The following is a 22,351-nucleotide window of genomic DNA, read 5'->3' on the forward strand; positions in this document are numbered from 1 at the left end:
TGTTTATGCTTGTATTTCTCTTGGACTACAACTGCTCCTTTTATGTGCAGCTGGAATGGAGTACATTTTTACTTTACTTGATTGAGCCAGGTGGACCAGTTTGTCTTAATGGGCCTGTCATGGTAGGACAAATCTAAATTTTAGACTTGATTTTTTTTTGCCAGCTAAAAATCTCAGTACTAAACTAAACATTCTTTTTGTTTTGTTTTTTCCTTTTTTAATTTGAATGCAAGCACAAATCCACACAAAGCATGTGATCCAATTACTTCACAATACTTTAGTGGAATTATAGTAGGCAATCTACAGTAACTATAAACAAGCATGAAAAGTATTATTCCAACTAATGCCAAAGACAACTACAGGTCAAAGTAAACAAACTATTCATGGAGGGCATACTTACTCTTGAAATGCTGCTCCAGTAATCTAAACAGAGATAAGGATTGTTTGTTATTTCTTTAGTGTGGGAGGTTTTTTTAATGCTTTTTAAACAGTTTTGAATTAGATAGTAACTTCTCAGTGAAATAATATTAGAAAATAAGTATCACAGCAGATAGTGTGATCTAGCAGAGTAATTTAAAATGAGATTCAGGAAGTGCCCACCTATTTCCACACTTGACTTCTGCAGGGCTGTGCCTTGGGTCATACAGAAAGGGGTTGATAGTTACACCACCAGTTATCTTCTCAGACATGCAGATTAGGTTTAGCTGTGGGACCAACAGTAACACATTTAATTAATACCAAACCTCATTGTTTCAAATGGAGCAGAAACTAACATTCGACTCACCAAAACACAGAAACCAAAATATATTGAAGTTACTCCCAAAGAAGACATCACACACATTGATGACTAAAATATATACTCCCCAATTATTTGATAGGGTCCCACCAAAACACTGTGAATGCACTACTGTCAAATCATTAAACCCATGAAATTATAGCTAAATTATAAATGGAAGTGTAACTATAAGCCTTTTCTGTTTTCTTGACAAGTTTCCTAACATTCTTAACTGAAACAATTCATCATTGGGTTGTCTTCTCAAGGTCTTGCTCTTGCTGCAGGACTTGTTCACAGAAACTGTTTATATTAGTTTATTTAATGAGGACATAAAGGGGAGTCTATTTTACTGAGTCTTTCACAGGCAGACACAGGCAGGACAGGGCAGGCAAGCAGTGCCAGCCTTCTCAGCTGGATCATGAGGGCCAGTTTTGGATCAAGCAGCCCATGTGCAGCTCTGCACATCCTCCCACTAAAGAGCCTGCTCAGCCCCTTCCTAAAGCCCATGAATGTTTCTGTGAGGTGGAGGAGGCCTGGCAGCTGATAGAATCATAGAATATGCTGAGTTGGAAGGAACCCATTCAGGATCATAGAGTCCAGCTCCTGGCCCTGCACAGGACACCCCAAGAACCTTCCCATGTGTCTGAGAGCATTGTACAAACGCTTATTGAACTGTCAGGCTTGGTGCTGTGAACACTTCCGTGGGGAGTCTCTTCCACTGCTCAGTCACCCTGTGAGTGAAGACCATTCTGATATCCATCCTAAACCTCCCCTGAATCAACTTCATGCTATTTCATTGAGTCCTGTCACTGGTCACCACAGAGCAGAGATCAGTGCCTGCCCTTCTTCTTCTCCTCCCAAGGAAGCTGTGACTGCTATGAGGTCTCCCCTCAGTCTCCTCTTCTCCAGGCTGAACAGACCAAGTGACCTCAGCTGCTCCTCATACAGCTTCCCCTTCAGGCCCTTCACCATCCTCATTGCCCTACTTTGGACACTCTTTAAGAGCTTAGCGTCTTTCTTACACTGTGGTGGCCCAAACTGCACACAGTGCTCAAGGTGAGGCCGCCCCAGTGCAAAGCAGAGCGGGACAATCACCTCCCTCGACCAGCTGGAGATGCTGTGCCTGATGCCTCCCAGGACACGGTTGGCTCTCCTTGCTGCCAGGGCACTGCTGACTCACATTAAATTGCCATCGACCAGGACCCCCAGGTCCCTTTCCTGGCACTACTTTCCAGCATCTCATTCCCCAATCCGTGCGTACATCCAGAGTTGCCCCATCCCAGGTGCACAATCCGGCACTTGCCCTTGTTAAACTGCACACGGCTGGTGATTGCCCACGTCTCTAATTTGCCGAGGTGTCTCAGCCGGGCGGAGGGCTCTCTCTGGCAGGACAGTACGTGCCCGCCTTTCCCGCTCGGGGCCGCCCGCGGTGCTCCAGCGTGCGGCTCCGCCCGGGCGGGCACCGGGAACAGCTGCGCGGCCGCAGCGCCCCGCGCGGTGCCGGTGCCGGTGCCTGTGCCAAGGGGCGGGCCCTGGGCTCTGCCCGCCCCGGCCGGCCGGGCGTGTCCCGGCGGGGCTGCCGGGAGCGAGGAGGGCGGCTCTGCTGTGCTCCGCTCCGCTGGGCTGTGCTCGCGCCAAGCGCTGTGCAGGGGGAGCCGCCGCTCTCTCTGTCTTTGTGGCCGCGCCTGCTGCTGCTGCGGTTCGCGGGAGCCGAGCCCGGCGCGGCGGCGGCAGCTGCAGCAACAGCAGCCATGGGGCTGCACCCCCTGGAGTTCAGCGACTGCTACCTGGACAGCCCCTGGTTCAGGGAGCGGGTGCGAGCCCACGAGGCAGAGCTGGAGAAGACCAATAAGTTTATCAAGGAGTTGCTGAAGGATGGGAAGAACCTGATCGCCGCGACCAAGAGTGAGTGGAGGGCGCGGGGGAGCTGCGGGGGCGGCTGCCGGCGGCTCGGGGCCCGGCGCCGGGAGCTTTTGCCTTGCTGTTGTGGCACAGGGCTTGGCACTGGCGTGCTCCAGCCTCTCCCTTGGGCCCCCATCAGCCGCTGTGGAGGCTGTAGGTCCTCTCCAGCCCTTGGCCGCGGAGGGGGATAAGGGGCAGAGGCGGCAGCACTGCTGCCCCTTGTAGCGCCTGTTGCATCTCCCCGGTCCCTGGGCTGGGCCTGGCTGTGTGTTCGGCGAGCCCGGAGCCAGCTGCGATGGAAATCCGCTGGGAGGACTCGGTTTCAGGTGTTCCCGACGCGCTGCAAGCTGAGCGTCTGCGAATTGCAAACCTGGACGTAACCATGTCGTGTATGTGCATTTGCGGTCTGTGAAGAGGCTGCGGAAAAATACCTCTTTGTCTAAAGTTTACGCGTGGTCAGGTATTTTCAGATTTAACGATGCTGCGGTGACAGCACTAGTTACCAATTCCATGTCTTTGGCTTCTTAAAATGTGGTAGTGTTTTGTTAATTTTGTGTTTTACTCGTTGAATGTGTGTATAGTGTATATGGTTAGCTATGCTGTAGTTCATGTGCAAATCGTGCTGTTTTCCTTGAATTACCCTGTTAATGCATGTTCTTGTAGTATTGTGCTAATATGATTGTTTCCACTTAAGGTGTAGTCCCCTAAATATCTAGTAGGATGATCAACTATACTTATTATTCAACTAAAACACTAACACAGTGCTCTGTGTTCTCAAAAGTATACAGCATCTTTGGTATCATAGTAAAGTTCTGAAGGCAGGGAATCATGCTGTCAAGATATTTCCCTTAAACTGCTAGGGATTTGGCCAATGCTTTGAGCAGTGTAGCTGCCTGGATATGGTGAAGTTTTTAAAAATGAAGTTAACTGATTTTTTGCAAATAAAGAAACATCATTTACTGGTTTTGTGTTTGGTGTGCCTGGGTAAAAAGGGGGGAAATGCCAAATCAAATTTTAGTTGTTTGTAACTGTGATTCTTTGTCTAGTTTGCATTCAGGTATTGCAAATCCTGATCTTGGAGCATTATTTGAAATTTGTGACTTGAGGAGTTGTTATAAACCATCTTAATTTCGAGTATAAAGTAAAAAAGTGTCCCTAAACTTAGATAAGAATAGTAGAGGAAAATTATTCCACTTCTGTTCCTCAAGCATCTAGACAGTATTTTGTCAACCACCCCAAATGCTCAGATTCTCATGTGTGGTTATGTCTACAGAATTTAATTTTAAAGTGTGTTGCTGCTGGTGGTGAGAAAAGTCCTAACTTGAATGAGCCTCCTGGCCACAGCAGAATCCCGTGCTGGTAATTTTGGCTTGGTGTGCAGTGCTCGGTGTGCTTTGCTGTGTGTGGTGGCAGCCAAGGGAGTCAGTGTGCTGACCAGAGCCACCTGGCCTGACAGTGCTCAATGAAATACTTATGGCAAGCCCGTGGAAAATACTTAGGGAAGCTATTTGGGACTCTGCCCAGTGTTCAGGTCTCAGCAATGCCTTCCTTTCTGAGATGACACTCAGATGTTTTATTCTTGAGTATAGTTGCTGTGCCTTATTCTAACAAACATATGTGCTTCAGTGTACTTGTTTGAAAAGTAGAAACAGGTTTGACCCTTCCTTACATTTCAGGTTTCTGCAATTGTCTCTCCCCTTTACAGCGCCCTGAGTGACATGGTTGAAGCTGAGTTGCCTTCCTCTGGCACTGGTGAAGCATTGCCACAGTTCAACAAGACCAATTGAACCAGAGGAAACACAAGGAGAAGTTAAAACCCTTTAAAACCCCAGTGGTTAGGATATTGGTCTTCCTTGTGTTTTCAGAAGAAAACACTGGCATCTAAATTCTTTGAAGAACCTGATTCATTTGCTGTCACAAAACCAAATGGGATTAGTATTTGATCCAAAAAACCAAGCTTGAGAAGTGGTCTAGACACAGAGCTAGCTATTCACTTCTGTCAAAACTACATTTTCTGCACAAAGACAGGCTTACTGCAATTTAAAGAATGTGATAATAAAGAGGGCATAGTGAGCTTAGATGACTGCCTCTTAGACAAACGTTGATTACAAGTTTTGGAGAATTGTTTTAGTCTTTTGAACAAAAAATGTCATCTTAACAATAACTGAAATATTTCTCTGTTTCTAGAACCAGGTAAATTATGAGATTTGCATCTGGTTTCATAATTTCTGAGCATAATAAGCTGCTCTGAATGGTCTGTGAAATAAAAAATGTAGTAGATGCACTATTCTTAAATTTTTGGGAAATGAAGGGACTGCAGTAGACACAGCCTGCATTTCCCCCCCTTAATGGTTTCCTTATTTCACTTGTAAAGTAGCAGCTTACAACAAACATGTCAGGGATTCCTTAGGTGTGAATAACTGATGTCATTGAATAGATCCCACTTCCTGCTTGACAGACAGCCTTGTGACTTTGATGCTGCCTGTACTGGATTATATCTTGACAGCTGGAAGCAGATACTGCTCCCACTCCTCCTGTTTCACAGGAATTGTCAGTGTCTCACAGGACAAAACAGTAATATGGTGTGGATCCTCTCTTTACCTCTCTTCTATTTGTCTCCTCACTTGTGTGGGATTGTATTTTTCACCTAAAACTCAGAAGAATTGATTTTTGTTCATACAGGACTATACTGCTTTAAAAAAAAAGTTGATAATGAAAAAAAGAGACAATGAAAAAAGGAGGATTTTTGGATTCTTAAATTGTTGAATTTCCAGAGTGCAGCATACTTCAAGTGTATCTTTGCACTTTAAAGTTTCAGTGGTTTCAGGACTGTGATAGAAAGATAAACAAGATTGACTCAGAGCTGTCTGTTTCCTGTGTAATGGTTTGAATCACTGAGTTGTCTAGTTCAAGCTAAATTTTGGAAGAATGAATAAACAATAGATGGCTCTTTGTTATGACAGTTAAGTATGTTTAGAAGGGGTACAGGAAGACCTTTTTTTCCACTCTTAGTGACAGTAAATACAAGCAGTATACTTGCACGCTTTTCAAAATAGAAATGCAATATTTCTCAGGGGATTCCAGTTCAGTTAAACAAGTTAGGAACAAAATAGTTTGTAAAAAACTTCTGTATGGAGCTGGTTGGGTTTCTGCTGAGAGAAACTGAATTTAAAGTTGCCTAATCAGAGAATCCTTATTCTGAATCCTGAAAGGAACTTAAACTCTTACTTCTAAGCTCTTAAAAATCTGAGATGCAAATTGTTGTGAGCTAAAGAATACATGGGATAAATACTATGTACTTGCTTCTGAATTCTTTTTCCTCTTAGTCCAACTCTTGGTCTATAGACACAAGTGTGAGATTTATTTGGAGGTTTTGAAGATATTTTTTGAAGGCAGGACTTTTCCCCAAACCTATAGCAGGAGCTGCACTTCTTAGGAGACATCAGGGTGGAGTAGGAAGAATCAGCAGCAGCATAGGTTTTGGCCACGAGCATCTCCACAGGGAGTTTGCAGCGGCTATTTGTGAGTGTGTGCTCACAGCTCTTCATGTGCCTGAAAGCAGAGCCTCCCACTTCTGGCTTTAGGCCCAAATCAGAGCAGAAGTCTGTTCGTGTCAACTCAGTGACTTTGTTAATGTGCTGGTGAAGACAGAAGATGGAAGGAGAAGCTGAGAAAACAGAAAAGTTGAGTTTCCAGGGGGCTTTCAGGTGGTGCTCTGTATGCAGTGCCCATCTGAGGAAGGCAGGTAAATGCCTCCCTGACATCTGATCCCCTTGGATATTAGAAGCTAAGCAGGGTCAGCCCCGGTTATTATTTGGATGGGAGACCTCCTGGGAATAACCAGGGGCTGCAGGTTCTAGTCCTGAGGACTTCACTGTCACTGTCTAAGCTCGCTTGGCCATGGCAGATGGACCTGAGGAATAAACAGTGGGGCCAGTTCTGCGCACGCTGTGCCTCACCTAAACAATCCACTGCGCAGGCTGGAAGGGCACACCCACGTGAGGAGAGCCCTTCCCAAATCTTTGTTCGCAGAGCTTGGCCATACATACCCATCTGAGGGAAGCTTAGACAAAACTTGATGGGGAGGGGATACCTCATGTGGGCCTCTTGGCCATAAAGCATCATAGAGCCTTTCATTAGGTCAGGCTCAGCTACTGCTGCGTGACACCACAGTGTTCATATCTCATGCTAGAGTGCAGAGCAGCCATCTTCTCCACTTGCATCCTGTGAAACTTGCTACCCAGGGGCCCCACTGTATGGTGTTCACTGTGTGGTGTTCACTGTCCCTTGATCCACTGTTGTCTCTGTTTCGGGTGAGAGGGTAATTCCTCTTGTACCCTGAGATTTTGGGTTGTTAACTTGGTTCTGTGGTGTCTTAGCCATTGTATTTGGTGCAGTGGACATCCTGGCTACTCTGTTCTGGGCTCTGCAGGCAGCTCAGTGTGCTCAGGCTTCTGATGGCTATTTTTTATTGCTATTTTTATGTTTTTCACAGAAGAGTTGTTTCTTGCACTCTTCCAGGCAGAATACAAAACTAGAACCATATTTATTTAATCTGCAGAAAGAGCTGGTTGGAAAATAAAGAGTTATTGATAATTGCTACTGGAGTGTGCTTGTTTACTTCAGGGAGGATTTCTGCATTCAAGAAAGAAAAAAAGTGAATAGTTGTCTTTCTTTTCCTCTGAGGTGTTTTAGTTGTTGATCGTTTACAAGGTTGCCATCAAGAAGGAAAGGAGACAGGAAATCTTGTTGGCAATAGGAATGAAGCCATTTCCAATCCCATCTCCAACCTAGTAGAATAGACTGAATCTTTCAACTTGATAAAGTTGCCTGAAGAACCTAATCCAACCCCAAGAACCAGTCTGATGTGTGCATTGTCCAAACCCATATTCTGTTTTCTTGGCCAATTCTCTTAGTGTGTGTGTGGTGGTGGTGGCTGACCTTTCAGACACTGGTCTAAGGTAAAGTTTTGGTCTGACCTGGTGTGTATATTGTTATGTAAATGTAAAAGTTGTGGTAATCTACATAATAACACCACATAAAAGCCTCTCAGAGCACTTGAGCCACAGTGGTTTTTTTAACTTGAGGACTAATTGTCCATTTCTTAAAGCTTTCCTTAGTATAATCTGCAGTTATGAAACCACGTATAATGTGTGCCAGCTCTCAAAGTCTTAGGAATTTTCTGCAACAAAAATGCTGTTCTACTGACACTCCAGTACATGCCAAAGAAGTAAGGTAAAACTATTAATATAGGACTTATTAATAACTTCTGGAGAAGAAATGGACATTTGCTAAAGATTTGGGTTAAAACTGGTGCCATTCTTATTTAATGGAGGAGTGGGAATTCTTGCAAGAGGGCCTGAATGCAAAGTTTCCCAAGTCCACTGTGGTTAGTTAGGACTCTGATTAATTCACCTTGAATTCAGTGACAGCACTGAATTGATAAATCTTGGTGTTTAGCATTTTAGAAAGCCATTTTATTCAATTAGTTCCTCAAACCCAGGCTTTATTTCTATTGTAAGACATGCTTTAGGTGTCATAACCATAAGCAAATCAATGCTGTAAGGGAACACTCTGGGTTTTAAATCTGAAATACACTTTGTTAGGGCCAAACTAGATAAAAATTTCTGCCAGAGTAGCACTAGGTCCTGTATTGCAAAGAATATTGAGCAGGATGTACCTCTAAAAAAGACTCACCTTCTGTTGGTATTGAGCTCAACAATGGAAATATTAGAAAACTAAGGCAAACAAATACTTTGGGGCCCATCTGATACAGCTTTCCCTTAAGAAAAAGCTGTTCATAAAAACATAATAGAATGTTGCTTTTGCCTTCACTTCAAGATAATTGCCACAGCTGGGGCCTCATTAACTATGACAGTACTTTTTTTTTCCTGCTTGTCGGTATAGTTGATTCTTTTAAGGATCAGGGAAAAGCTTTCTTTTAAGAAAGTACTCAGAAGAACACTGTGTATAGCCCCACCCCAAGTAAAGCATTCATTACTGTGTCATTAGCTATAAAAAGTGTCAGACTCATTCTGTGGAGGATGCCAGTTTGTCATCTTCAATCTCATCTTTTCAGCTTGAATTACTTCCGAACTCCATTACCATCTTTGTCCTGTAGTTGTTCCACTGTTCATTTTTTTTCTCTATTAAAAGTAGGGCATTGTGCTAGTGAGCTAGAAGATGTGATGTCAGATAATGTGAAATTTCACGAATTTATGTGGATGTTCTCAGTGGTGAGAGATGTGGCAGGCTGTTGTTGAATGAGTGTCTTTTAATAATTTGGGGAAAACACATCATTGTTCAGCTTTAGATAAAACGTTTAAGCAGTCATTAAAGGGAACATCAGTGATCAGTGTAATTGTCAGTCTTCACGGCAAAACCAAAAGAAGTAAGTTGTAATTTTTAGAGAAGTCTGGTTGATCATGCTTTGTTCTTGTGTAGTTTTTTTTCTTTCCTTCAGACAAGCCTTATAGAAACATAATTTTAGAATTATATGGAACCTCAGTTTATCTTAAGAAATTGAAAAAAAGGGTGGATTTGCCTTACAGTCTGTAAAAGTGTAAATACCTGATTGCAATTAAGTGAAGAAAAACAGGCCCACTGCTGAGGCTGCAGGTGTATGCTCTTCCTAAAATTATCTTGTGCTTGCCAGCTCTATATTGCAAAAATGTTGCAAATTTTAATAAGCAGATCTTATGACATTGATAACACTTCTCAAATCAAGTCTGAAATAACTTCTTAGTCTTTTATTGAGGCATAATGTCTCCTGATCCACGCAGATTTTTTTTCCAAGGCGGCAGAGAGGACAGTGCTATGTTGATACTCTTATTTATCTGGTTTTCCCCTGCTGTACAGCAAGGGGAGTAGCAAACGGGATGGGTGTTCTGTCCTAGCTTTAGATAGAAGCATGTGGAAACATGTTTGGAATGGCACTGGAGAGCTGCATCCCAGTACTTCTCTCCTCCTCACCAGCAGTTTTTTAACATTGCATAACTGATGTATATAGTTTACATTGACTTCAATGCTTTTGTTTTACAATGTCAACTTCAGTCACTGTTGCAGTACTTAACATGTTAACCTAAAAATCAGAGGCTTGGCTGTTTGAGAGGGGCAAACAGTGTCAATCTTGGCAATATGCATAATGCTTTGATAGTGTGGGTTGTGGCTTCTTGAGATAATTTTTATGACTTGCTTATGTCTGATAGGGTTTCCTTTTGGGTCTAATGTGACTTTTCTGAGTTTCAAGACCAGATTTACTGTTGTTCTGTGACAGTTGTTCTTGAGATGTTACAACATGTTCAGTGTTTTAGTTGTCTTTTAGAAGTTTTTGAGTTGGCTAAGACACTTTGAACAGCTGAATGCTTTCTGGAATATCTAGTGAATGTAAAATATATGCTCAAGTAAACTTGGGCACATATTGGCAGATTAGTTTAAGAAACTACTCTTCAGGGAGTTTAACATCTCTCTGCTGGTGGTTGCTGCCACCCACTCTAGTTGTCATTCTTAATCAGTACCCAAATTCTGCCTTGTTGCTAAGTCAAACCCATCTTCTTTGCCAAGTTTAAACCAAGCCATCAGTTTTGCAATGAGTTGAGGCAGGCACATGTGCTCCATCCCAGCAGCTCCAGTGGAGGTTGTTGCCCTCTGGGTGTGACTTTGATAAAGGAGAGGGCAGTGATTTATAGTGCTCCACATTATACATCTGCGATAGATTTATGCCTTCTGCCCAAAGTGCATGTTTTGATATCTCACTGGGAAATAAGATACTGGAAAGGGAAGTCTGTGGCTGGGTTTACACTATCCTCAGATTCTTTTTCTGAACAGACATTTTTGGCAATTTTTGACAGATGGCCTCAATGTTGTGTTAATTGCTTTTCTCTACCAACTTGTTACTATGGATGGAGCTTCTTGGAGATACCTTGTTCTTTGTGTATACCTGTTACTCCTTCTACTCTATTTTTGTTTCCTCCCTTTGTTGTTCTTTTCCATCCTTTGTGTTCACTCATCTTTCAGGATAAAAATAGAGACAAAACATCCAGGCCCTCAGAAGCAATGTGGCCAAATCAGTAGTTCCTGTAAATCATTTGTGTTAGGCTTATCCTCTGTGGGAAAGGAGCAGCGTGGGGGGACAAACAATCTACAGAGATGGAAAATCACAGTGTTATTAAATGGATTGTGGTTTAACTGCAGCCCACACCTTTGAATGAACGTCCTGTTGTTGCCTCTTTAATTGAGAGGACTGGGCAGATGAGGGTTATCTGTTCAAGAGATAGGTCAGAGAGAGGCTTTGCCTCTCAGATCTGGTTGTTACAGCTTCTCTCAGTTCTTGCCAGCTTTTATATATGCACCTGGCTGATTGGGACTGTATGTCCTTGAAGAGGAAAAACAATGCTTTGTGTAATTCACTGGGAAAATTGAGTATCCAGGATGAAACTGAGCAGGGCTGTGTAACCCCGGGCCCTGAAGGACATTGTAGCATGTGTGGTGTCCAGGAGTAGGTTCTCAGACACTCTGTTGCTAGTGAGTGTTATTCAACTTTCAAATTTCTCAATTTCCTGCATTAGACTGATGCGTGGTGGTTTAGAAATAATGAATGAATTAATGGGGAGGAGTCTTCAGCTTGTGTCACACTTCCAGCATTTCAGCCTTAAGAAAAATTGGACTGTCATGTATCTAATCTCAAAGGCTGTGCTCTCTCTCCAAGCAGAGTGCAAGCATCTTATTTTTGTTTGTCTTAACCTGTGATTTTTGTCAGTCATTAGACAGAGTTGCATATTTTGAAAAATGTTAGCAGTATTTGAATGTAGGTATGGTGGAACAAAAGAAAAAAAAGAAACAAAAGGAACTTTGTAGCAGTTTTAAGTGAAAATATAGTTGTTTAGAACATGCTTCTTCAAGAGAAATCCCTCTATCTTACAAACAGGTGGAAACAACAGGCTGTGGAAAACATTTGAAAATACCATTTTGGCAGTGGGTTACAGTTCTTAGAAATCTGTCATGAGGCTGAGCTTGCAGCTTTTGTGGATTACCAGACTGTGAATGCTTCATAGTTTCAACCTTTGGAATACATCAGCACTCAGAGAACAAAGCAGTATAACTTGTCCCGACTTTTTTCCTGTTAAAATATCAGGTTGTGTGGTATCGCTGTTGGGGAGACCTGGACCAACTGACAAACTGAGTCATGAGCCAAATGGCTGTTTCTCCAAAGCTTTTGTCTCTTCAACTTCTCAGCCTGCAAGCTTTTCAGGAACAAAGCCGACTTTATCCAGTCTGTTCTTAAACACTTGCTCTGTGCTAATATTACTATACTTGTATTGTGCTTCGTTTTGCTTTGTTTTCAGTCATTTCAAAATGCACAGTTTCAAATTTCTGTTGTACCTCTTACCTAACTGCTCCCTTGTACCAGCAGATTCAGCATCTTTGCTAAAAGAAATAAAAGAACCTGGAAGTATTGCATCCTTTTGTTTGGGGTTTTGTTGTTGTTGGTTTTTTTTTTTTTTAACTTTTAGAAGTGTTACAGTTTAACCCCAACCAGCAGCCAAGCACTGCACTGCTGCTCACACACTCCCCCCACCCGTGGGATGGGGGAGAGAATCAGAAGGGTAAAAGGGAGAAAACTCATGGGTTGGGATAAAGACAGTTTGATAGGGAAAGCAAAAGCTGTGCACACAAGCAAAGCAACACAAGGAATTCATTCACCACTTCCCAAGGGCATGCAGGTGCCCAGCCATCTCCAGGAGAGCAGGGCCTCATCACACACAGTGGTTACTTGGGAAGGCAGATGGCATCACTCCAAACCTCCCCCTGCTTTATATACTGAGCATGACTTTGTATGGTATGGAGTATCCCTTTGGGTCACCTGTCCTGGCTGTGTCTCATCCCAACTTTCCAGGCACCCCCAGCCTTCTTGCCAGCATGGCAGTACAGAAAGCAGACAAGGCCTTGGCTCTGCTCAGCAATAAGAAAAACAGCTGTATTATCATCACCACTGTGTTCAGCACAAATTCAGAACTCGGCCTCATACCAGCCACAGTGAAGAAAATGTAACTATCTCAGCCAAAACCAACATAAGAAGTAGAAGAGTCTTATGCTAAAAAGAATCTAGAAAAACTCCTCTGTCCCATGAGCATTTTTTTTGTTTCACAAAACATATCTGTGTGTCTTGCATTGCTGCTTGTTCTGTGGGATTATATGGGATTGCACCTGAGTGGAAAGGCTGCCATCCTGAGGGGTAGGGGACTAGCTAGTCAAGCATGGAAATTTATTGGGGGTTTTTTTGGTGGAGGAAACAACTAGACCATGTTAGCAATTAATCTGATAGTGTCTCCCCTGATACTTCTCTCTGGTGCAAGGAAGTTTCTCTAAATGGAATTTAACTGTGTTTGTAAGGAACATGTTAGAGAAGCGAGTAATCAAAGCCCCTGAAACAAAAGCTTCTGATGCCACAAAAGTGTCAAGTAAACCCCAAGTAATTCTATCAATGTTTTTTTCAATTTCAGTCCTTTTATAAATGAAGTTCAGTATGTGCTTTCTGTTCCTGTAGTGATAGCTATGGTTTGCTTGCTTTTAGGATCTTTAAGACTTTTGAGCAGACAAAAAGGATGGTATGCTTTTGATGTTTTGGATTTGATGGTAAATCCTTGTCAAGAGAATTTGTGTCTCTAAGTGTAAAGAGCATTACATTTGAGTGAGGATGCTGTTCTTCATAGATTTTTTTTTTCTCTTTTTATCCTGAAACCCTTTCTTTCAGTTTCTCTTTTAAATATAGAAAATTCCTATATTTTAATTGTGGTCAGGAGGTGATCTCATATTTCATGAGGACATTATTGAATGGCCTTATTGGAACATTGCTTCTTACACACTATTATTAGTGTACTAGTTGAGGGAGGTATGAGCAGCTGCCGAGTTTTGCTCTGAGTGCCTGGATGGGTGTGTTGGGGTGGCATTCCCAAAGTGACAAGCAGACGCTGGAGGATGCCAGGAAGGGTTTTTGATTGGAAAATAGTTGACATTAGGTCAGTGGTTTGTGATTCTCACTTTTCTCTGTCTCCCTTCTGAGAGGTCTTAGTAGCATGACTTTTCAGGTGATTCTTGCCATAGCCACCAGAAATTGCTGCCCTTTTCACCTCATTTGATGTCTTCAGCTGCCTGTTCTGGTGAAAATGTATAAAGCAAACTTATGTGAATGTTCTTGTTTGAATATTAAGGATGAGTAGGAAAGGTTCAATAGGCATGGGGTTTAGCACTTACGGAGACATGCTTCGAGTTCCTAAGAGAGTTTGGGATAGAGCATCTAGGAGAGAACAAAGGCTGAATCAAGTCCTCTCTGAAGAATGTACCTCTAATTCCTTGCTAGGCTTTGGAAAATTATGGTTTCGATTTTTAAAATAATTTTTCCTTTATTTCCATGCATATACCATTGTTTTTTTCTTACCTGGTAGCAGTTTATTGAATAGGAGTAATTTACTGAAAGAGCAAAAGCAGAACAAATGCTGTCTGGTGACGGCATTGCCACAGGCCACTGATGTTACAGAGGAGAGGATTCTCTGCTGATAAGTTAATGAAAAAACCAATAGGAATGTTGTTCCTAGGCTTTTATCTTCCTTTTCTTTCCCCAGAGTAAACTGCCATCTCTCCTGGTTGCATCCCCCCCTTACAAAACCTTAAGTGTTGCCAATGTCAGTTGAATTTTTAGTCACAGGAGAACAATTAGAGGAGAAAAAGACAGAGCTTTTGTAGCTCTATCAAATAGCAGATGGAATACATTGATGTCAATAATTAGTAATGTCAGTTAAAGAGAGAGCATGTCAGTTCTCTTCTGAGGAGGAGGGTGCTGGGGTTTTCTCTCCTGCTTCTTTTTTTGAAGTCACTTGCTTATTCACAGTTATTGTTTCCAGAGAGGGACCCATTATAATGCTCTCGAGTACAATTTTCCGCAGCCTTTGCAGGTGAAGGATTCTCTAACCTTTTCCAGGAAAAGAAAATCCACACTGTTTCATACAACGTTGTAATATTGCTGTGGTAGCACTTACTTATTGAGCATTATTGAGTGAATTTGTGCATTTGTTTTCCTTTTCCCTTGTGTGTTTTTTTGTTTGTTTTAACCTGTTAGATTTGATTTCTGGCCGTCACTTTTTCTCAAATTGCCTTTTGATGCTGTGTGGACTCTCAGGCTTTTGGATCAAAGCCCGTGGGAATGTTTCAGTGGTATGTGCAGTATAGGGAGCTGAGAATTCCTTGGTGTCAGTGAACAGCTCAATTAATTTTTGTTTGTTTTTTTAAAGTTATAATGATGTTTGTCTGTGAGCTGGTTTAATGTTTGTTTTCATTTCAGGAAGATACATAGTTACTGTTGTAAGTGGATAATGAATGTGAATGGAGAGAATTGAGAGTTGTTGTTCTGTGTCTAAGTAAAATGAAGCACGTCTGTCTGCCAATGACTAATCCCTCTGCATACTATTAGTGATATGAAATAATTAAAGAATTTCCCTTCAACCTGAATTCCTGCTCTGCCCTGTGCTCCTGCAGTGAACAGCTTGGGCTGGTAGGGGTTCTTGATAGCAAGAAGCTCCTTGTTTAGGGTTGCCACAGTAGAAGGATATGTGTGCAGGAAATGTCACCAGGAAAACCAAAGGTGAATTTGCTTACTTATGATCAGCCAAGTCACAACCCATTTTAAAGTCCTGGTAATGACTTCCGGTGTTCTATTTGTAGCATTGCTTTTTTTTGTCGGGTAAAGTGTGTACACTTTAAAACACATTAATAGGCGATTAGTCTTAAAAATAAACAAACAAACCTCTTAACGTATATAGCATTTAAAAAATTCCAAAGTACATGAAGCATTTTAGATGGTAACCTTTCAACATCCTGGGAAGTAGGTTGGGCTGCTAGTTCTGTTTACAGATGGGTGAAGTGAGAGGCCAAGTGATTAGATAGGATTGCACATCAAGACTTCACTGCAGAAGGAGTTAGTTATTAGGAGGCCTTGACATTTGCATTAGCATATTTTGTTTTGTAAGATAGCTCGGAGATGTTTGGATTGTATTGAGAATTGTATGACAGTTTCAGACCACCCATTCAGTTCTCTAACCAGTGTTTTGCAAACCAGAACTGTTTTGGTGTAGGTGCATGCAGATTTGCAGGTGATCTGTTGGATGTTAAGTGCTTGTTTTTATTACGCTGTCACGCTAAATGTTCCAGTGAGGCGGTGAATGCATATGTTTGATTCTTCGTGCTTTCTGGAATATAAAGGACATGGGACTGTGCTTATCTTGGTGCCATGTTAGAACTGTGGGCTTCTGCTGGCTGAAACATACCCCAAATCTAGCAGGTGGGTCCAGAGGTACATCTAATCAGTCACTAATCTACAGACACTCTACTAGTTACAGTACAGTGACTTTGGCTTGGTGTATTTTGGCACTGCCTTGTGCCTGACAGCTCTTTCTGGCTGAAGGTTCAGGTGTCCATTCCACCCTGTGGATGTGCTACCCCTGCTGCTGGGCCTGGCTGTGTCCCCTGGCTTGGTCCTCCTCCCTGGAGCTCCTGGCTGTGTCTGCCTCAGACACAGGCACAGCCAGCTGCACCCTCTCAAGCTCACTGCCAGTTGTGGCTCACTTTCCTTCTCTTCCTATCTCAGTGACCCTACCCGACTGAGTCTGTCTTAACAGATGGTTTCTACTGACACCAGTCCTAAATTTAGCCCTAAATTGCTCCTTCTGGATCCATCTTTAGTCCTAATTTGGTGACTGCAGCCTTTAGCAGATACAAGCCAAGAAAGGAAATTTTCCCTGCTGATGCTAACATCTTTCATCATCTGGCAAACCTCTGCTGAGCCCTGAAAGTAATTGGATGAATTTTTGGATCCTTCTTTTTCTGTGTGTTGACAGTGGTAACTAATAACAAAAAAAAAGGGGGGGGGATTAAGCACCCTGCAACTGAATCCTGGGTCAAGTCTTGCTCTAACACAAAGCAGGTGGCTCCCACTGAACTGCTAAATGATGCATGAACTCTACTTTACTTGGTTCCATTGTTTTGCATTGGTTAATTATGGACAAATGAATCTTTGGAAACCAGGAGTGAAGATTATAAATTGTATGTAAAAGCAGTGTGGCTTTTGTTTACACCACTGGGAATGAAGGTGACAAAATGAGAAGCAGAAGGGAGTTGGGGTTTTCATGGGCTTAATTGTAAGTTGCCAATAGTTACAAAGTTTTCCATTTTTAAGGTAATTTGGTATTAGTATCACTTGCCTTTTAAATCATTTTCTTAGTCTCTGTTACTAATAAGGAGAAGAGGATAGTTGTGCTCTGACATCAGACCAAGAACGCAAGAAGAGTGTTTATGCAGAGGTTCCCATTTGCAGATGCCTGCTGTGGTATTGAGACAGACATCAGGGAAAGAGTCCCCTTCCATGAACCTTATATGTGAAAGAAAACAAGTGTTTTTCCTTTCCTTTTGCATCCATACAGCCAATTGTATGTCTCTTCTGTTTTGATGGCCCTGTGTTTAAAGTTTTAAATAATGATTTTATATATCTTTTACTGAGAGAAGTTAATTTCTGTGGGGAAAACTCACTTCATTTACCAGGCTGTAATTAGGAAATCAGAGTTTGTTTTCTGTCCTCAATTCTATATAATCTGTGCAACTGTGAGCATAGTTCATAACTTACTGTATTATGTTTATCTAAGGTTTCTACACTGGTCTTTGATTTGTTGTACTTGGTTTTGATATAGGTTGTTGTGATGTAGAAATAGGGGTGAATCCGTTTATGACACTTATACTTGGTTTTATTTTGTGTCTGTTATTGATTACTCTAAATAAATGTGAGATCAAAAGAAAGAGTGGACTGTGCTGGAGAAAAGCCATAATGTTGTGCAGTGAATTTTTGCCACAGGAACAGAGCAGTCCTCTCAAAGGAGTGAATCTGATCTTATTTCTATTTTTCTTTAAAGGTTGGTTTCTCTTCAGACTTTTGTCTGTCGACATCCCAGGGCACCTCTTCTTTCTCCTGCACCACTGCACAGTCATACAGTATTTTTGTGGGAATTCTTGTGGTCAGTAATGTAGATTAGTACAAGTTGCACTTCTAGCTTTAAATATGCCCCTGAAGAAGCAAAGATGGAAAAAGAAACAAATATTTGAGAGTACTGAGACCTATGTTCACATAGACACACATTTGTATTCTGAGTCTTGCACACTCTGTGTGTGAAACTGTGATGGTAGGAGGGAAAAAGACCCTGCTGGAACATCCAGAGGAAAAGCAAATCATGCTTTGTAGCTCTGGGCCTGGGATCAGATGTAATCTCTTGCTGCAAGAGCAACCTCCCTAGTCTCTGGTTAATACAACTTCTGTAAGGGGCAGAGTCTGCCTGTGAGAGACTTTGTCCTGTGCTAAAGGTTTTGGTGCCAAGTCTCAGGCACTGCAACTCCTTCCTCCTTCTTGACCTTTTTTCCACCCGGATCCCCACCTTGGCTTTCAGGACTTCTGTCTGTGGTTTCGTGACGCCCCTTTCTTGGGTGTGATGATAGTTTGTATGGTTTAATGACTTTTAATGCTGTATGCATTTGAATTTACCCCACTCTTGGTATGTCGTTAGCATAAATTGGTTTGCTATTAGACCCTGTATGTAGGGACATCTCCCACAACCTGTACATGACCAAGGACTGCAGAGCTGTGCCTCCTGCTGTTTGCTCTCCTGTCCTTGTAGAACATTTGCTTTCTATGCCTGCACTGCCTCTTCTGAAAGATACAGCCATCATTCCTATTTAAACAATTGTTTGTATAATCTCTCCTCTGTACACTGAAGCAAAGGAGTTGAAGTATAAGTTATCACAGAACTATTGTAAGGTGACTGAGGAAGGTGAATATTGTGCTCTCCTTGCATGTGTGAGGCTGCAGCATGTATCCATTATAGTGGATTTTTGCTTAATCACATGTGCCAGTATGTTTCTCCTTGAATAGTCTTCCTTGTACTCTTAAGTTAGACATTTATACTTGAAATACTGCCTGAACATTTAATTATTTTGGATGGGTGTTTCTGGTAATATTAGTGATGTTCATATTGTGTTCCTGTGAGCTGCCACTGGTGTTTGTATATGTGCTTGTGTGTTGCATCCTGGTGTCTGTGTACCCATCACCCATGACAGGTAATGAAAGGAGGAAACATCTGCTAACTAGAAAAACTTGTAATTCAGTCGATATACCTTCTTTGATGTGCTGGTCCTTCCTAGACAGGGTTGTTATCTGAATTGCAGGATTTAAAGTTGAGGGCAGAATAGCCTGAAGCACTCTGTCAAACTAATTCAGGAGCCTTCATAATCGGGACAATTAAAACCAGTCTAATTTCTGTAGCAGCCATCATGTAGAATGAAAACCTCATAGATTTGATTGTAAACATGACAGGCAGTATTTCTTACAAATCATGGGTCACTGAGTTCCTGACAGTCCTCACAGAGGCTTGCTGGCCAGTGATTATTTATGTAGAGTAATTTATTGGGAAAAACTGTCAGCAAAACTACAAGCCTCAGTTGAGCTGGATAGATTTGTTATACACCGTGACCTCCACTAGGGCTTTGGCAAGTACACCCTTCCCGAATCATGTGAAAGACCTTGTCAAGCTGTCTCTGGTAATTAGATTTGACATAGCTAATACCTGCAATACAGGCGGGACAGTCATGTGGCCAAATCATGGCTCGTCAGCACTGAACGTGTTTGTATTGAGTTGCCTGTGTTGTTTTTGTGAAGGGGGCATTGCATAAAGAACATCTAGAAAAAAGTTGTAGATGCTTGGTCTGTTTTGTGCTGAAATAAAAGCCTGTGGTTCTTCTGTGCTGAACGGTTGTTTGTATATTTAATTAGAGCATGAGAATGGTCCTTGTTTGATAAGCAGCTGTACAGGTGTCATGAAATACAGCAAACAGGTTGACTCTGAGTATCTGATAGGCACATCCTGTGACAATGTTGTCAATCCTTCCTAGTGCTGAGGTGCAGCAACATTTAACCCTGAATCTTTTTAGGCTACACTTGACCTCGTGTTTCCTCTCTCTCTTTTTTTTTTTTTAATGGATTATAGTGCTGGATTAAGTGAAGCTGTCATGCAATGTATTAGGTGCTGCTATTGCTTTCTTTAATGGCAAGGGAGGGAAGCAATTTAGAAATAGAAAGCAACTAAAGAATAAGTGTGCAGGAGTGTCCTTGTACATGATTGCTGAAATTGTTGATAATGTCACCAAGATAATCTAACTTTTGCATTGGATATAATAATCCTACAGCAACCTGAAATTTCTGTTGGCATCATTTCTGCAGAATAAATATACAAGGTGCAAATGCTGGCTTTTAAGTTTAAGAAAAAACACAAATTATTATTTTATGTTCCCCTATTGCCTTTTTGTGATCTTTAGATCAAAATTTTCTCACTTATGTTAAGAAAAGAAAATGTATTTAGCTTGCTAGTAAATGACAGAGATCAATTCAGATTGAAATTATTGGTATCATAAACAGATTCCCAAGGGAAATGTTGGGAAGATAAGTGCATGATGCATTCTTAAGTAAAAAGTCTTTTCTCCTTTCCTTTAAAAGAGCTTTGCATGGGTGTCTTTTGTTGCTTTCTAGCTTGAAGACTTTCTTAATTTTAGTTTCCTACTATCAGAGGAAAAGTCTTTCTGCAGTTCTGTGGCAAACAGTCCAAGTGGATACAGTTAGAAATAGTTGTGGTTGCTTTCAACCAAACATGGCCAGTTGCTCAAAATTGTCTCCGTGATTCTTTGGTCCGCTGTTTAGTTTGGTTGGCTGTTCCTTCTTTTCTAGCTCTGAAAAAAAGTTCACAGTTCAGGGAAAGAAGAAATTCAAACAGTCAGTGTCATTTTTCTGAATTGCACATTCCTGAATGTAACAGAAGTTGCACAAGTTGAGAAAAACAACTTTGCCTGTTTATGTTTTGCTTGGAGCCACAAAGTGGAATATGAAATTCCTGGAGTTGAATGAAACTTCAAATATAGAAAACACAAATTAAAAAAAAAAAAGTGGTGAGCTGGTGACTTTCATTATCTGTAGTTTCCAGTTTTCTCAAACTCTGTCATGCTTTGGACACAAAGAGCACTTGCATGTCTGTGGCTGAAACCCCTTTGAAAGCATGAAGAATGCCAAATAAAAGCTAGGTTTGCAGATATCTGAAGCAACTTCCAACTGATAGCCTGGTTTTGTCACACCCTGTTCTTTATCATACAAATCTGGCTGCTGGATTGCTTTGGTGCTGCACTGTGCTGTGAGCAGCCAGAGCTTCCTTTGGTCCAGCTAATAGGAGGTTATAGTTGAGCTTCACTGAAGAAGTGTTAATTCTGGTTTATTGAGTCATCAACCCCTTTGCTGTTTCAAATAACTAGAAGATAAACTGGAACAAATGTTTGTGTCTTATTCTTATTTGTCTGTTAGGCCGTATCACAGCATATTATTTAAGTTGTGTCACAGGAAGTGGTACTGTGATGTGATTTTTTTTCCCCTGGTGTATTGCTCACTCTCTTGTTTTTTCCCTTTGTTGTCTTTTTTTTTTCTCTCCTATTTCTGTGATGTTGTTGGATTTATTTTTTTAACCACATATAAAACAAGCTTATCAGGGAAAGGAAGTTTCTTACTAGCGTGTAAATATTAGGTACAGAAGGGAAGAAATTATCCATGACAGAGTTAGTGCTGTAAAAAATGTTAGAATATTATTTATACAAACTTCAACACTTTTTTTTCCCCCCCTGAAGATGGCTTGATATTCTGGAAAGGGCTATAATGGATTCTGGTTTTGCCAGTTCATACTTAGCTAGACTTTTAGTTCACTATAAAGACAGTGAGCAGAATGGATAGGGAACCATTGCCTGACGGCTGATGAAATTTCCCTCCCCTCAACCACTTGAATCGTATCATTACTGCAGAAGAGGTTACCAACATTCCCTATGTTGCTTAACTCTCAAAGAGGATATAGTGAACCTGTGCATGGTATGCAAGAGTGGAAATGATAACAAGGTCTGTCTCTAGTGAAAGACTAATACTTAGAAAATGCTGAAGGAAGCTCTGGCGTGCCTATGAGCAAGTTAAACTGTTCCCAGGTTTCATAAATCCTAAGCTCCTAAAATATCCCTTTAATTGGTAAGTTGTTAAAGTTTTTAATAAATATGGTCTGATTTCTTTCACATACTTGCACAATGTGAATGTGACTGGATGGGCATGTCTTTATACCATGATGTAGAATTTGGCAACTGGAGGATTAAACATCATCTCAGTTGCTTGTGATCTAGGTCAGATATGAATCTGGTGATCTGGATAATAAACCCCCAAAGTGTTGACAGTCACCATGCAGTGGGTCCTCCTGTAAATTACAGCTCAGTGCTTTTGTCTAACATTATGTAGAAGTGTAAAGTTGCAGCATGATAGTTTTTGTTCCATTGTATTCAAAAGACCTTTTAAAAAATTCTTTTAAAATGTTATTGTGAAATACAGCCAAGAAATCAAATAAAATCATACATGAAGACAACTTACTATGAGATTATAAATTTGGTTCTCTTAACATTTAAAAAGAGTGAAGAGTAGTAATGAGGATACTAATTTTTATATGTAGTTGAAACTATTGCTTCTTTAATCATGCTCTATAGAATCATCAAGGTTAAGGTTTATAGTAGGTATCTATT

At 41.4% G+C, this 22,351-nt stretch overlaps 1 protein-coding gene across 1 annotated transcript in view; it reads left to right on the forward strand.

Moving 5' to 3' along the window:
- Positions 1-2,368: 2,368 nt before the first annotated feature.
- The window catches only part of ARHGAP10 (Rho GTPase activating protein 10), a 145,938-nt gene continuing 125,955 nt past the window's right edge, over positions 2,369-22,351 (forward strand). The window contains exon 1 of the mRNA XM_071555637.1: positions 2,369-2,680. Coding sequence (XP_071411738.1) covers positions 2,527-2,680 — 154 coding nt within the window. The 5' untranslated portion in view covers positions 2,369-2,526. The remainder of the gene's footprint in view (positions 2,681-22,351) is intronic.

The sequence above is a fragment of the Pithys albifrons genome, chromosome 5, assembly GCF_047495875.1.
Source record: "Pithys albifrons albifrons isolate INPA30051 chromosome 5, PitAlb_v1, whole genome shotgun sequence".
Lineage (NCBI taxonomy): Eukaryota > Metazoa > Chordata > Aves > Passeriformes > Thamnophilidae > Pithys > Pithys albifrons.